Raw genomic sequence first — 17,431 nt, forward strand, 5'->3', positions numbered from 1 at the left:
TGTTATTGATTTTACATTCCACTGATTACCGGTTTTGGAGATTCTGAGGGGCTAGAATTTTGTCCATCAGAAGTAAATCTACAGACACAAGGTTGACATATTTGAGAATACCACTGGACTGAGCCAGGATCGAACCTGCGTAGTTGGGCTCAGAAGATCAGCGCTGGCCGAGCGAGTTGGGCTTGCATTCAGGAGATAGATGGTTCGAACCCCTGTCGGCAGCCCTGAAGATGGTTTTCCGTGGTTTTCCATTTTCACACCTGGCTGGGGCTGTTCCTTAATTGGGACCACATCTGCTTCTCACTCCTAGCCCTTTCCTATCCCATTGTTGCCATAAGACCTATCTGTGTCAGTGTGACATGAAGCAACTTGTAAATTTTTTTTAAAAAATAACACCAGCACTCTACCATCTGAGCTACTCAGCCCAGCATAAGGGAAGATCTTCATTGCAGTAATCACATTAATGAGGTAAATAAAGTTTTAAGATCTTTTCATGAGGGTATATAAGGATTAAGTAAGGATGTAAAGGAGAGGTCATATAAGTCTACGGGCTACGAATCTACTACGCTGGTATAGCAGGGGGAGAGGTGATACTCCCACGTGGTGCATCCCAGGTGGCGGATAGGGGGTCCTAACCGTCTTGCCGGCGGACTTGAGGGAAATAAAATACCTCTCGTGTACCAAACTCAGAACTCCATGTGGGTGGGGGACGTAGATGAAGAATTCACCCACGGTATCCCCTGCCTTTCGTAACAGGTGACTAAAAGGGGCGACCAAGGGATCATCAAATTAGAACTATGAAACTACTTGTGATTAGTACCACCACGTGGGGAACACCATGGGTCGCTTTTACTTGCGTGTAGCACCACTATGTTGGGTACCAAATAGGTTTGTGATTAGTAGCAAACAAGAGCGCGACGGCTTTTACAGTACCTGTGATTAATAGCTCTATATGAGCGACACCATGGGATGAGGGAACTCATGGTTCTGGCTTGCCTATGATTAGTACCTTTACAAAAGAAAGTGATAACCGTCAATACGGAATGAGATTCATAACTTGCTATGATTAGTACCCACTATATGAGGAACACCACAGGATAGTACGAGTCCCTGTGGTTAGTACCCTTATGTGATGAACACCATAGGTTTGTGTTGCCTGAAAATGGCGCTGCAATGTGCGAAACAGTGTAGGTCTGTAATACATGTGCGAATTTCATTACCTGTGAGTAGTACCATAATGTGTGGAATACCACGAGTCTACGTTACTCTTGAATAGTACCACAACATACCATGGTCCTACTTTCCTAGCGATAAGTATCATTGTGAGGGGCCGCTGACTTGGATTTTGGACCCCTTTCGACTACAAGTATCATTGATTCATTATTGTGCTATAGAAGCAGTCCCTTGGTCAGTAATACTATTGTTCTACACCAGCTTCTGTGCATGTGAGGCACTGTGGGTCGGTTCCACTGATCGTTTTAAATTCATATCTATCCATCCATTCATTCTTTGTCCTCATGTTTTGAATTGTGGTCAGTGGATGTTTTTGGGCTTTTAATTTGTCATTTCATTTCATCTCATTTTGTACCATTAGGGGCTGATGACCTATATGTTAGGCTCCTTTAAACAACAAGCATCATCATCATCATCAGGAAATTGCTGTGACAGTGAGAAGAAAAATATATTCTTATTAATTGTTATTATTAAAAGCGTCTTTATTGTGGCGAAGTTAGGGCTCCTGGCCCTTTCTTACACTTAACCACTTCATGTATATACAATGTAATGTACAATTGTGTTTGTTTTAAATTTTTTTCCCCCCTGCAATTTGCTTTATGTCGCACCTATACAGATAGGTTTAATAACGATGAAGGGATATGAAAGGGCTAGGTGTGGGAAGGAGTGACCATGACCATACAGCCTGGTGTAATAATGGGAAACCACAGAAAACCATCTTCAGGGTTACTGACAGTGGGGTTCGAACCCCTTATCTTCCGAATGCAAGCTGACAGCTAGTTGATCCAAACTGCACAGCCAGCTGCTCAGTTAATTGTGTTTTGTTCCATCCAAATCTAGAAGAATGTAGAACATGAAGTAAAATTTCAATTCAGTTGAGTAAACATACAAATATAGAAGAAAGAAAAATTATGAACCTTGAGAGAATATCCCACTCAATCTATGAATTGCATGCCTTGTATCTGAGTATTCAATAAGCGATTGTACCTCATGTTTTAAGTGTATTGTGAGATACTGTTTTATAAATTAATTTTGTGTATGTAATTATCTGTTGTTTTATCTCCCCCCAGTGTATGTCTTACAGTTCTGTATGTTTATACTTTTCCTGCATGTGTTAAGCAATTCACTTTGTTTGCCTTTGTTCATTTTGTCTAATCTTTTATCTTATCAGCAAATGAGTGATCTTCTGTAGGTAACATAGCTACATTATTATGTGTTGTTTCATGCTCTGATAAATATCAGATATTCACTTTCACTGCCTGATCTTTCTTTGTGTTTGGTTCAGTAAGTACAGTATATTGAGTGCAGTGCCTATGATACAAATGACCTGCTGATTGTGTTGTTAGCTGTTACCATATTCTTTATATTTCTCTTATTATGTTGATAGCTTTATTCTCCACTGGGTTTTCTCTTTATCCTTCGATTTTTCATCATGGGACTGGGAAGTTCTGTTGACTTGAAGGATGAATACATAGAAGATTACTTGCAGTTGCTGTATCTTAATAGAACAGAAATATTACAGTAAGATATTACTTTTGGGCCAAGCTATAATACAAAGTTATTTTTGCTGGTGTACACCTTAGAGAATGTAGTTTCTTTTTGCATTTTATATTTCTTTTTGTATGTGCTATATCTGACATTGTTAACCAAGGTGATTTATTTTTAATTTGCTTCTTGTATATGCAGACTTCTGAAAAGATTCAAAGCAATTGGACCAGATGAAGTCAATAGGAATATTCACCACAGATTCCATGCATCTCGGATATTAGAAGCCTTTCCCGAGTTTAAGGTCAGTATACTTTTCACAGTCAGAAAATGAGATTACCTAAATCATTTCATGGACCAAAAAATACAAGTTGTCATAATAATGGCAATGAATGTGGGCTGTGCGGTTAGGGGCGCGTAGCTGTGAGTTTGCAATTGGGAGATGGTGGGTTTTAATCTCTCCATCGGCAGCTCTCAAGATGGTTTTCCATGGTTTCCCATTTCCATACCAGGCAAATCTTCCCATTCCTAGCCCTTTCCCATCCTTACATTGTCGAAAACCTTCATTGTGTTAGTGCAATGTTAAACCACTATTTAAAAAAAAATGAATGAGCCCTTAATTGTCATTTAATAGATTTATTAAACACAATATGTACAGTATTGATTGAAAAAAGTTTGACTGTCATTGCTAGTTATCGTCTTTAACATAATGGGAGATTGGCAGGGTTCTTAGTGGCCACTTGAATAGGTGGTATAATGAGCAGCGTAGTTCACAGATTTTGCACATGCATTCACTGGACACTTGATGGTAACCTTTCTTTTTACAGATGCGATAGTGAAAACCATGTATACTCCTCATGTGTAGAGGTATCGCAACTCTTGGTTGACTGTTTTCCATTCCTTGCTGATATGGCTGAGGTGCAGAAAAACTCTGGATCTATTTTTGCTGTTTTCTGTTGTTACTCTTCTAGGAACTTTTTACTGTTATGAGAGAATGATCATATTTGACTGTGAATTAATGTCATGGTAACAACATTTGTAATGGGTAACCCAGCAACTCGATCTAAATACATAATAGCTTTTCATGACATTAACTTGAAACCAGTCCTTTACTTCTGCTATCCTCCTTATTTTGCTTATTAACTAAGAATGTTTTAAATAATCTGCACAGCATGAGTAAATATATTATAGCTGAATGATTGATGATATATAAGATCAAAGGGCACAATTATGATGTCACAAGTTTCAATTTTAATAATACTTATATCTATACATGACTTTTGACAATGGCAGTAAGAATTGTGTTTTCACATACTCAAAATCTTTATTGTATTTTGTGAGTTTTCTTTTTTTTTTTTACAAGTTGCTTTATGTCGTACCGACACAGATAGGTCTTATGGCGACGATAAGATAAGAAAGGGCTAGGAGTGTTGGAACAAAGGGGCCATGGCCTGAATGAAGGTACAGCCCCAGCATTTGCCTAGTGTGAAAATGGGAAACCACGGAAAACCATCTTCAGGGCTGCCAACCGTGAGGTTCGAACCCACTATCTCCTGAATGCAAGCTCTCAGCTGTGCATCCCTAACCACACAGCCAACTCACTTGGTGTGACGTCTTCTAACAGCTTTCATTTTTCAAATAGGCTTTCAGCTGTTAGATGTGTTGAATTCACATAGTACAATCCAAAGTGGTTGTAATTATAAAGCAAAAAATGCCAACCAGTCTCTGTTGAGACCCCAACAAACTCACAATGCCCTTACCATTTCTGCTTTGCTGGCTAAGATCTTAGCTACAGTTCTGACACTGCTGTCAGTGTAAGAGAGGGCCTTGAACCTTAACTTTGCCACTGAAAAAGGCACTAATAAATAACTGTGGGCTGTTGTAATAAAACATTTAGTTTTCAAAACCGCATTTTGCTTCCAATAGGCTTTCAGCTATTAGGCTGTGTTGAGTGAAGTGCAATGGAATTGAGGCGGTCAATGCAAAAAGGGCACATAGACCTATGGCCCCATTTTGCACAGAATATATAGGTTTGTACGCCATTTTCTCTAGTCAACAATAGTGAAAGATTCAGCGGGATATGTTGAAAATTGATGTTGTTACACCTGTTTAAATTTAGCCATGCAACATTTCCCAGTTCGTGGTCACAGCTTCTCACAGTGAGATACAAAAATTGGGCTTATCAGACAGTACATTAACCAGAAAGAAGTAATTGGGGATACCAAGCCTTATCTTTGTGCAATGGTATTGTGCCGCAGAAACCCTTCTCCATTTTTCAAGTTACAATGGATGTGGACCAGACTGGGATAAGTTTTTATCTCCATTCCTTTTTAAAAAGCTAGTATCCAGGTATAATGTCCCATTCACAATAATGCAGTATGTGATCATAAGCACAATGAGAGGTGGTTCTTTTTTGTGTTTTCACACCTTCACTACAAATTTCAACCCTTTTCACATTTGGAAATGTTCTTTCACATGAAATTAGTTCTTTCCATACACTATCAGTCACTAATGATCTGCATTTAGGGCAGTCACCCAGGTGACAGATTCCCTATTTGTTGTTTTCGTAGCCTTTTCTTAAATGATTCCAAATAAATTGGAAATTTATTGAACGTCTCCCTCCCTTGGTAAGTTATTCCAGTCCCTAATTCCCTTTCCTACAAATGAATATTTGCCCCAATTTGTCCTCTTGAATTCCAACTTTATTCTCATATTGTGATCTTTCCTACTTTTAAAGACACCACTCAAACTTATTCGTCTACTGATGTCATTCCATGCCATCTCTCCACTGACAGATCAGAACATACCACTTAGTCAAGCAGCTCGTCTTCTTTCTCCCAAGTCTTCCCAGCCCAAACTTCGCAACATTTTTGTAACGCCACTCCTTTGTTGAAAATCACCCAGAACAAATTGAACTGCTTTTCTGTGGATTTTTTCAGTTCTTGAATAAAGTAATCCTTATGAGGGTCTCATACACTGGAACCATACTCTAGTTGGGGTCTTACCAGAGACTTTTATGCCCTCTCCTTTACAGTAAAACCATCATGCGGTGAAATGTTTGAACTTGAAGACTCTCATGCGACAAGTCCTTGAACAGCATTACGGGTAATCAGGATTATCATGCATATTAAATGGATTGGAAGACAAGCCACTTTTGTCATAATGATATCTCAATTGGTTCTAAAACCAATGACAGTAGGGGTGCTTACTGTGGCCACAATAACGTGAAGACAACAAATGTGACACAGCAAATAAAAATAATTCATTGTGAAATTACACAATTGTATAATTTTATACGACTGTTGATATCATGATCATAGCCACTGGACTCCAGTTTAACATGGACTCTGAACCACAAGGACATTATTTTTTTATTTCAGAAATCCTACATATATTGGTCAGGATTTGAAACATGACCACTTTGATGAGAAGCCAAAGACAGTGCACTTGGTAAACATACCTCCTAATGATTCCAGTAAAATCTCGATTATTTTAAAAGCAATGTACAGTCGCTCCAAAACTGAATGAGCGTACTCTTGATGTCAATAATAATGTTATTGGTTTTACGTCCCACTAACCACTTTGACGGTTTTTGGAGATGCCGAGGTGCTGAAATGTTGTCTCGCAGGAGTTCTTTTACGTGCCAGTAAATTTACCGTTAAATCTACCGATACAAGGCTGATGTATTTGAGCACCTTCAAATACCACCGGACTGAGCTAGGATCGAACCTGCCAAGTTGGGGTCACAAGGCCATCGCCTCAACCATCTGAGCCACTCAGCAAGGTATCTTGATACAGTATTCTGTTTGGAGCGACTATACATTGACTCTCCAACTCCTGAGTCCACGATCATAAGATAAGTTGTAGGAGAGTGCAGAAAAAAAAAAAAAAAAAGGAATGGATTTTTTTTAAACAGCTTAAATGACACCAGGTAAATTAATTATTTATGGTCTGCTGGTAATTTAAGTGAATATTTTGTATGTATTGTTGTAACTTTGACTACTTTTTGGTTTTAAAGAGGGTTTAATGCACTGCATTTTAAGATTATACGGTATGTATTTTATGTACTTTAATGTCCATTAAAATTAGTAGTATGGATTATCCAGATTTTTTAAATTAACCATTCGTACCTTCCGAGGCATTAGAATGGATAATCAAGGTTTTACTGTATATAATAATGTGTTAGTTCTAGGAGCAAAATTCCTCTAACTCTATTTTTTGTTTATTTGTTATACATCATATTCCATATTATCACACTCACTTTTTTTTTTTTCAGATATGAGAGATTCATACAACTGAATAAGTGTGTTTTGTATTTTTTTTTGCTGTAAGTCGCACCAACACAGACAGGCATTATAGCAACAATGGGACAGGAAAGAGGTACGATTGGGAAGAATGTGATTGTGGTCTTAATTAAGGTACAGTCCCAGCAGTTATCTGGTGTGAAACTGGGAAACCACAGGAAAATCATCTTCTGGACTGCAGACAGTGGGGTTTGAATTCACTTTATCCCAAAAGTGAGCTCATAGCTATATGACCCGAACCGCATAGTTAAATTGTTCGGTATATGAAAGTCTGTAATTGTGTGGACTGTTTTTAGTTTTTTTTTTTTAAAGTTGTGATAAGTTCACTGCACACAGTGTATTATCACGATGGTGGTTCTTCTACCAACACAAACAGTTTTCCCTCATCCTTTCAATAATTGAGTCTGTGGGTTATGAAGACGAATTGACGGTTGTTCCGTAATAAAATTAATAAAGTACTTACTTTCTATTTTTATAGTACTGTATAGTGTATATATAGTACATTGTATTTTTTCCTGCTGTATCTTACAAAATGTATTTTTGCTTGTTTTCAGGTCAATCCCTTTCAAGATCGCTTATTCAAGGTTTTCTCTTCACATCATGATGGATGTTTTTCTTTCGAAGATATTCTGGATTTGTATTCTGCGTTATCAGAAAATTGTCCTACAAGAGTGAAAGCAATGTGGGCTTTTAAAATATTTGGTACATTCATAATACTGAACTTCATTTCTAGTTATATATAAGTTTCTCATAATAGACTATTATCTCCTGAATTCCTGAGTTCTTGAACTGTCACACATAAAGAATAAACACAATAATAGACTATTAAGTGCAGAGTGAGCAATAGAAGTAGGAGAAAAAGACAAACATGGAAACAAAAGGATCAGGACAACCTCTACATTTTCACACAGTAGTTGGACTCCATTACCCTAATTCTTCTATCTTCTCAGCACCCCTCACGTCCATTTCTGCTCCTTATCAATCAATGAATCAATCAATCAATCAATCAATACTGATCTGCATTTAGGGCAGTCGCCCAGGTGGCAGATTCCCTATCTGTTGTTTTCTTAGCCTTTTCCTAAATGATTTCAAAGAAATTGGAAATTTATTGAACGTCTCCCTTGGTAAGTTATTCCAATCCCTAACTCCCCTTCTATAAATGAATATTTTCCCCAGTTTGTCCTCTTGAATTCCAACTTTATCTTCATATTGTGATCTTTCCTACTTTTATAAACGCCACTCAAACTTATTCGTCTACTAATGTCATTCCACACCACCTCTCCGCTGACAGCTCGGAACATACCACTTATAATACCAATATAATGGTCCGTTATTGGACATTATAAATTTTCCAGCTAACTCATTCTTGGTTGCCTGCGTTTTGCCCTCGTGTGCTAAGTTAGGCTCGTCATTTGGGACTTAGCACACTACCCAAGACTCAAGGCTAGTGCATACCGTGGAGGCCACTGCATAGGCTATTTGAAGCCACCAGCAGTGCCAATGCACTATGAGAGCTATGTCTCATTTCCAAAAATAGATGAAAATAGATGACTGCCTGGCCATTTCTTAACTAACGGCATGACATGTGCGCAGGAAACTGTGTTTCGAAGACATCGCGTGGTAGGCGGAAGTATGTGCAGAACCGGCCTGCCCTGTCTGTCAACTTGCGATGGTGCAATGATTTGTGTGGATTACAAAAATCTGCTCTGCGCTGCACTACTTTAGCTGCTTTGCCTGCGTCTCAATGTGCCTTATGCTCTCTGCACTTCGAATTCCTTCCCTCTCAACTTCCATTTACTTTCTTCAATATCTCGAAAATTTCCCTCAACACTTTCTCGGGGATTGATGTTAAAAATTAATTTGGACTTTAAGGAAACTTTTAAGTCCAAGAAAAATACGGGTCATCGCTTTAGAATTAAAGATATAACTGGATGAAAAAATGTTGACACTCCAACACAGGGCGGCACACAGCCGGTATCGACAGGCAGACACAGCCAAAGCCAACTAATCTATCTAGTGCGGCCTTGGCACAGCACGTTCGGTTCAGGCACATCCAGCTGAAGCGGAGCATGTCCTGTTGCCTCTCAAAGTTCTCTCTAGGACGCAGTTACAGTCCTGTGTCCCGTGTCTCGGCACTGTGTACCGAAACACTCCGCCTCACGTTCCTAATGTTGCGGAACAAGTGAATGTTCCGGTCTGCCCAACCCTAGTGAGTAGTTTATTTGGTTCCAATTACAGTCTTTTCGCTTTATTTTTCCTTCTTTTCCTTTCAGTTTCCTCTCTTATGTTTGATGGACCATCACCTAATTTTCATATTCAAGCTTCAGATTTGGTTCCTTCATATTTATTGCTACAATAAGATCTTCAAGTATATTGCCATTCAATATCACTCTTTGTGAGGTGTTCCCCAGCATATTTGACCCTGCCAATCATCAGTATGTATATTCACAAGTGCTTCAAGTGGTAGTATTGTAATATCTATTGATGATCTCAAGACATTAATTGAACATTCTATCTTTGGAGTTTATTTCTCTTCTCTTTTAACATGTATCAGATGACAAAGATAGTTTTTCATTTCTACATTGTGTTAATTTATGGTGGTGATTATTGTTATAAGAGGATGTACAACTAGGCAACCATCCTCTATATATAACACTAATTAGAGAGAAAAAATGGAAGGGGTCTGACACTTCAAAAAATGAAGATATTGGCCAAAGAAAGACAAGGGCCACGAAGGGCATGAAAATGAAAGACTCCCTAGGATTCGCAAAGCTAATATCGTCAGGCTTAGAAAAGAACAAGAGTTGACCAAGGAAGGTCAGATAGGATAGATGAAAGTGAGGAGCCTAGCACAAGTAAGTGGAAGCACTGCCAGGACTGAGCTGAGGGCCCCATGGCCGCCAACCCAAACTCTAAATTTCAGAGCCCCTGGGGCCCATTTTAGTCATCTCATACGACAGGCAGGGTATACTGTGGGTATTATTCTACTGCCCCCATCCACAGGGGGATGTGTTCATTTAGAACACTGGTGGAGAATTACAGTTTTTAAAATCTTATTTTAGTGCAACATAGTGTACTTTTTAATATGCACATTTTCTTTATTGGAATTTACATAATAAGTTCAATGTAGCAGAAGATGACCCAAACAGGAATGAAACATGTCCTAAATTTTTAAAAAAAAGTTTGTGCATTTTCAGTGATTTGATAAATCATAATTTGTATTGAAAAGGTGGAATTATTACATCTCTAAAAGAATGGTTATTCAACATCAATATGAGTGTGACAGGCTTCGGCAGCCGGCACAATTCCTATCCTCGCCGCCAGATGGGGCTTCATTCATTCCATTCCTGACCCAGTCAAATGACTGGAAACAGGCTGTCGATTTTCATGTTTCACAAATCTAATATGAAATTTATCACATGCAAAGCCCAAGAAATTGGGGAGTCAGGAATAACAATGAAAATAAAAAGTTGTAATCATATGGCCTCAGCTACTGTGTGCAGGCATTTTGATTTGATGCCATCTAGGTTGCCTGTGCATCAATTTTGATGGTCTATTTTACTCTACCAGATCTCTCTTGGTCCATCTATGGCTGAATTTATAATGAATTTTGTCAGATAGACTCCAAAGTTGTCACCAGAGATCTTTTTCCACGCCAACAGCACATAACATGGGAGTATCAAATGGACTTTCTGATGCTCTTCAGTAAACCAACTACCTACCTCTGCCAGGTTTGAACTCACGATCTTGGGATCAGGCGGGCAACACTACCACTGATCCACAATTGAATGATGATCAACATTTTCCAACTTCAGTTTCTTGAGTGTAATGTACAACTGCTCGCCATCTCCTCCTATCTTCATACATCTTCTTTTTCAGGACATCTTCCCATCTGAGAATTCTCTCCTCCACATCTGATTTTATTGTCTCTATCCATCATTTCCCTGGCCTTCCCCTTGGTCTTTTCCCTCAAACAGTAATGTCAAAGTATTTTTTGTTAGATCTTTCACTGTTCATTCCCGTAATGTGCCCATACCACTGAAGTCTTTGCTTCTGTATTACACTGGTAATATGAACCTTCCTACTTACTTCATTCCTGATTTTGATCTTTCAAGTAGTTTGATTCGTAGTTCTCATGAATCTGAATTCTGTTATCGTCATCGTGGAGTACATGCCTCTATAGCATATGTGAGAATTGTATGAAGTCTGTATAGTACCTCGTCGTTTTTTTTCTTTTTTGTGGTATTTTGCAGTCCCAGAGTAAGTTTCTGACTTGTTTGTAAAAGTTTGATGCTTTCTGTATCCTGCTGAATATTTTCTGCATGACAGTGTTGTCTTTCGAGATTGCGCTTCCGAGGTACATGAAGCGAGAAACTGCTTCTAATTTCATTCTTTCTAAAAGGAGGTTTGAGTTTTTTCATTCCGTTTTGATGGTCATTTTTATGGTCTTCGTTTTACTCATCTTCAACTCAAAGTTATTGAACATATTGTTTCATTAAGTCAGTTTTTACTGTATTTCAGCTTCTGTCTTTCCCCATAACAGCACATCATCAGGAAATCCAGGGCATTCAGTCTATTGTCCATTTTCTTGATAAACTTTTATGATCCTGTCCATTACTCTTAATGGTATGAATAAGACTGGTGATAGGGCACTTTCTTGTTGGACACCTCTCTTTGTCTCAAACCATTTTGATCATCCACTGCCTATCTGAACACAGCTGTAACAATTCTGATATAGCATATTTACTTTGTCAAATGGTACTTTGGCACCTTGAGAGCTTCCAGACATCCCCAGATCTCGTTCCGAGGGACGCTGTTATAGTCCTTTTCAGTATACAAAAATATTATCACAAGATTCTTTCATGTTCCTAATTCTTTTCTGTAAGCATTGTTGTGGCAAAAATGAAATCCATAGTACTTCGATCTTTACTGAATCTGTGATGTCCTTCCTCAAGCAAAGGTTCCACAAATCTTCCTAAGTCTCACTTTGATGATGTTTTCCAACAGCTTCAGGGTGTTTAGATGACAGCATCATGCAATTTAATGATGTATAAAATTAATGAATGTTAACATTTCAGTATATGAATAAGTATCAGTTATACTGGAAATAAAAATTATAGCTGATAAACAATAACATTTATAACATTAAACTGCAAACATGAAAGAATAAGTGCTTCTAATAATAAAATACTGTAATTAAAATATAGTCATGAGAGTAAGCTGAAATAAGCCGGCCCCATGGTGTAGGGGTAGCGTACGTGCCTCTTACCCGGAGGCCCCGGGTTCGATTCCCGGCCAGGTCAGGGATTTTTACCTGGACCTGAGGGCTGGTTCGAGGTCCACTCAACCTACGTGATTAGAATTGAGGAGCTATCTGACGGTGAGATGGCAGCCCCGGTCTAGAAAGCCAAGAATAACGGCCGAGAGGATTCGTCGTGCTGATCACACGATACCTCGTAATCTGCAGGCCTTCGGGCTGAGCAGCGGTCGCTTGGTAGGCCAAGGCCCTTCAAGGGCTATAGTGCCATGGGGTTTGGTTTGGTAAGCTGAAATAAATATTGATGTGAGAATAAGTAAAACAAGGTATCCTCTTTTTTTTTTTTGCTATTTGCTTTACGTCGCACCGACACAGATAGGTCTTATGGCAACGATGGGAAAGGAAAGGCCTAGGAAGTGGAACGAAGCGGCCGTGGCCTTAATTAAGGTACAACCCCGGCATTTGTCTGGTGTAAAAATGGGAAACCATGGAAAACTATCTTCAGGGCTGCCGACAGTGGGGCTCGAACCCACTATCTCCCGATTACTGGATACTGGCCGCACTTAAGCGACTGCAGCTATCGAGCTCGGTAAACAAGGTATCAAATTGTATGCTATCGTAGTTCATAAATCACTTGAGAACTCAGTCTTACCTTGAAAAGTATTGGCAATATCCACTGAGAGCCTCTTTTAAGCAGGTATCCCCATCGAAGTGCTCTCTGTATTAAGAGATTCCAATTCATGGCCAAGAAGGTCATAGAAGGTCGTGTGGTGTCTAAGAGATGCCATTTCGTTTCTCTGAGGCAATTATGCTATCCTAAGTTCTGTATGGTGATTTAAATTAATTTTAGGGCATTTTTGAAAGGATGAAAAGAAATTACTGAATCTGTTTTATTGATATGAAGGCAACCAACGATGGACATTAGGCAATATGTAGGAACCTAAAATATTCCTCTGACATAATCAAGTGGCACAGCTCTTCACCCATCTAATTGCTAGTCCAAATGTCCTTGGTATTTGTGTGGTTATCTTTTTCCTTGCAGCACATAAGTACAGTATGCCATTTGGAGTCTTTATCTGATATATGTCAGTATATTGAGCATCCCTTCCTCTGCTTTAGTTCCTTTGAAACTCTTCAATTTTCCCTTTTGTGCACTCAACTATAGTAGATAGCATTGTCATCAGAGAATAGTTCCCAGCATTCTTTAGGTGTTTTAACAAGTTTTGCAACACCTTTCACACAAGGTAAATGCATAATGATATTTTGTCACTCGATTTGAACATTTCTAGGACGATTAGCTTTACGCCCCTTACAAATTCCATTTTGTCCTAGGAAATAATCACTGTCATTTTCTCCTGCTTTGTCACTACTGTCTACATCTTGTTCAGTGTGTATACTTTTCCTTCTGGTTTTTAGAACATCTTCCTCCTCACCACTATACAATTCACGTTCTTCATCATCGTCATCATCTTCAAGCAAACTCTGCACTATCCTTTTGTTGTCAAGGTGATCAAGGTCATATCTCCTCTTTGTCCCACTCATTTTCAGCAGTAAAGATATGAGAAATTTAAGTTTTAGCAAGAAACAATGGAATCTGAAACAATCTGAAGAATAACTGTTGAATTAATATTGAAGATAATACTTCAAAATGGGAACTTACTTTGTTTTAAAATTCACTAGAAAATTTATGATCTTATTATTCTAAATTTTCCACAGAAGTTATTAACAAAATTTGTTTCATTCTAGATTTGGATGACGATAATTTTATAACTGAAGAGGATGTGATGCGTACAGTAGAAAGACTGACAAATAGTAATGCAAGATTTATTACAGAAGATGAGAAGAGACTCATTGCAAATTCTGTAAGTATGAAATGTGGCTTGTAATTGTATAGATCTGCAGAACTTGAGAATCCACTGAGAGCCTCTTTTAAGCAGGTATCACCATCGAAGTGCTCTCTGTATTAAGAGATTCCAATTCATGGCCAAGAAGGTCATAGAAGGTCGTGCAGTGTCTGAGAGACGCCATTTCGGTTCTCTGAGGCAAGTATGCTATTCTAAGTTCTGTATAGTGATTTAAATTAATTTTAGGTCATTTTTGGAAGGATGAAAAGAACGATGGACATATTGCCTAATGTCCATCGTTGGTTGCCTTCATATCAATAAAATAGATTCAGTAATTCAATCAATCAATGCAGATCAGTATTGATTGATTGATTGATTGATTGATTGAATTACTGAATCTATTTTATTGATATGAAGGCAACCAACGATGGACATTAGGCAATATGTAGGAACCTAAAATATTCCTCTGACATAATTAAGTGGCACATCTTTCTCCACATCACTATACAATTCACCTTCTTCATCATCTTCAAACATTTCATAGAGTTTTGTATACAGTTTGTGTTGTAACCAAGGTTGAAGTTTACAGAACACAACTTTTATTTGCTTCACTTTATGATATTTACACAAATAACTGAAATTTATTTTGAAGCAAAAAGGAATATTGAATCTTGAGAAAAGTCTGTCTTTATACAATATGTACAGGTTTACAGTCTTTATATACACTTCTATCTTGAAAAGATAGTCTTTGTGAACTGACACGTTGATAGTCGAGAACTATCTGGCACACTAACATAAATGTCTTTGAGAGTCCTTGTTTGTTGAAGTGCCTGAATTCCTAAAAAGCAAGTTCAATTGATTGAAGAAATTCCACCTAGCGAAACTAAGGGAGCTTGCATAAATTAGGGAATGAAAATGGCTTGTAAAAGAATTACGGAACATAGGCAGTGGAAACAGGAAAGGGAGCGGTGACCAGAGGTGAAACCTCGTACTGCCAGAAATTCAGTCCACCTGGTCGAAACACATTTTCAAGAGGAGTAGCCTCCGTGCTCGACGTAGGGTGTATTCTGGAGCTGGACACCGGGGCAAGTGGGCCATTGAGCAGGCAGGGAGCTCCTATTTATAGTACACTCGATGGTCAGGCACGCGCACTGAGGGCTGCGCGTCGAAGCTAGCAGAATGATACACAGGCGCGCGTGCAGCTGGCTGGTGGAGCGAGAAAGGGAGCGCCGGACATACAACACCCTCCCCTCCTAAATACGCCGGTACGGCGTGAAACGGCGGCGGCGCTGGCGGCGACTGCGATGCTGGGGCGGAGCTGCTGATTTCTCTGTTGTATTGTCCGGAGCTGGAACTGGGCGGAGTGGCGCTGTCTCGTCCTGAAAGGAACCCATTGTTATTAAATGATCTAAAGCTCGTTCAGCAATAGATTTATTTGGTTTAGCAATAGCATCAATAGCTGGACAGGGGCGGTAGCGCAGACGTATCTGATCTTGATGGCGGCAGATACGTTTCTCCGTAGTCTGTATCTCGTATAGACGATGACCCAAAGATCTGCAGATGACTCCAGGTATCCAGAGTGGGTTGGATTTGAATGTCCTGGTGTAGACCTTGTCGTTGAGGGAGAACTTCGTTGGTGAGGTCTTATGCTGGGCCGGAAGAGGCTGTAACAGAGAAAGTAAAGTTCTGTGAGGTCGTCCATGGAGCTTCTGTGCAGGAGTGATATTATCAGCGCCGGGTAGAGTTCTGGAGTTGTTTAAGAGTTGGAGCAAGGCTTGGTCTTTAGTTAAGCCTGAAGAGACAGCTTTCTTCATACTTCTTTTAAATGTTTGTACGAAGCGTTCAGCTTCACCATTAGATTGAGGGTGAAAAGGTGGTGCTAGGATATGACGAATGCCATTATGTGTACAAAAGTTCTGAAAAGCAGTAGCTGTAAATTGAGGTCCGTTGTCCGAAATGAGTACTTGCGGTAAACCTTCTGTAGTAAAGATTTTCTGGAGAGCACGAATGGTAGCTTCGGTGGTAGTAGTCGAATGCATATCCACGACATATGGAAAGTTTGACAGTGAATCGATGACTATTAACCACATGGAATTGAGGAAAGGACCTGCGAAATCGATGTGAACTCGTTCCCATGGAGTAGTAGCAGGAGGCCATGAAGCAAGATCAGAAGACGGGGCGTTCTGATTCGTTTGACATTGCTCACAATGACGTATTAGCTTTTCGATGGCGGCATCAATACCGGGCCAGTAGCAGTGTTGACGGGCGAGTTGCTTTGTTCTGGAGATACCCCAATGGCTTTGGTGTAATAATCCGAGAACTTGTTTCTGTAGGCTAAGTGGGATAACCACTCGGAAGATGGTGCCTGCTTCTAGTAATACAACTCCGGCACGAGTCGTTAGCCGATGCTGCATACGATGATAAGGTGCCAGGTGGGCAGGAAGTGTGCTCTGAAGAGGCCAACCGTTGCGGATGTAAGTACGTACAGTAGCAAGTGTACTGTCCTTATCCGTAGCTTTAGCTATGCAGGTAGCATCAATAGGAAAACTGGATACAGTATCTTCAAGTTCTATGTCCAACTGAAGACATTCAGATTCTTGAGAATCGAAGGCAGTATCAGGACCAACGGGTAAGCGGGAGAGGGCATCAGCATTACAATGCTGGGATGTGGCTCGATATACAATCTGATAGGAATAATCAGAAAGGAACATGGACCATCTTTGAAGCTTTCTGAGGGAATTCTCTGGGATCTTATTACCAGGATGGAATAAGTGTACGAGAGGCTTATGATCGGTAATGATCAGGAAATGGTTGCCATAGAGATATTCATTGAAACGGCGAATACCAAAGATGATGGCTAAAGCTTCTTTCTCTATCTGTGAGTATCGACGTTGATGGTCATTAAGTGTTTTCGAAGCGAAGGCGATGGGGCGTTCTTGTCCATGACGATCCTTCTGGGAGAGAACGGCACCGACACCGTAGTCTGAAGCGTCAGTAGCTAGCGTGATGATCTTGTCGGGCTGAAAATGAGTGAGGTGCATAGCTTGAATTAAGGCGTTGTTGATTGTTTTCCATGCCTGTTGGCATTGCGGAGTCCATTGAAACTTAACACCTTTTTTACGTAGAGCGTTTAATGGAGCTGCCACTGTAGCGAAGCGTGGAATGAACTTATTATAATAGTTCGCTTTGCCTATGAAGGACTGAAGCTGCTTGAGGTTCTGAGGTGCTGGCATGTTTACTATCGCTGAGACATTCTGTGTACTAGGACGAATTCCATTCTTATCAAGTATATGTCCTAGGTAGTGAAC

The 17,431-nt window shown here is 39.6% G+C and overlaps 1 protein-coding gene across 1 annotated transcript in view; it reads left to right on the forward strand.

The window, feature by feature from the left end:
• The first annotated feature begins 2,416 nt into the window (after positions 1 to 2,416).
• The window catches only part of LOC136873696 (calcium and integrin-binding family member 2), a 29,883-nt gene continuing 14,868 nt past the window's right edge, over positions 2,417 to 17,431 (forward strand). The window contains exons 1-5 of the mRNA XM_067146825.2: positions 2,417 to 2,517; positions 2,621 to 2,754; positions 2,920 to 3,022; positions 7,577 to 7,724; positions 14,026 to 14,141. Coding sequence (XP_067002926.1) covers positions 2,666 to 2,754; positions 2,920 to 3,022; positions 7,577 to 7,724; positions 14,026 to 14,141 — 456 coding nt within the window. The 5' untranslated portion in view covers positions 2,417 to 2,517; positions 2,621 to 2,665. The remainder of the gene's footprint in view (positions 2,518 to 2,620; positions 2,755 to 2,919; positions 3,023 to 7,576; positions 7,725 to 14,025; positions 14,142 to 17,431) is intronic.

This window comes from Anabrus simplex, chromosome 5, assembly GCF_040414725.1.
Source record: "Anabrus simplex isolate iqAnaSimp1 chromosome 5, ASM4041472v1, whole genome shotgun sequence".
NCBI classification, from domain to species: Eukaryota; Metazoa; Arthropoda; class Insecta; order Orthoptera; family Tettigoniidae; genus Anabrus; species Anabrus simplex.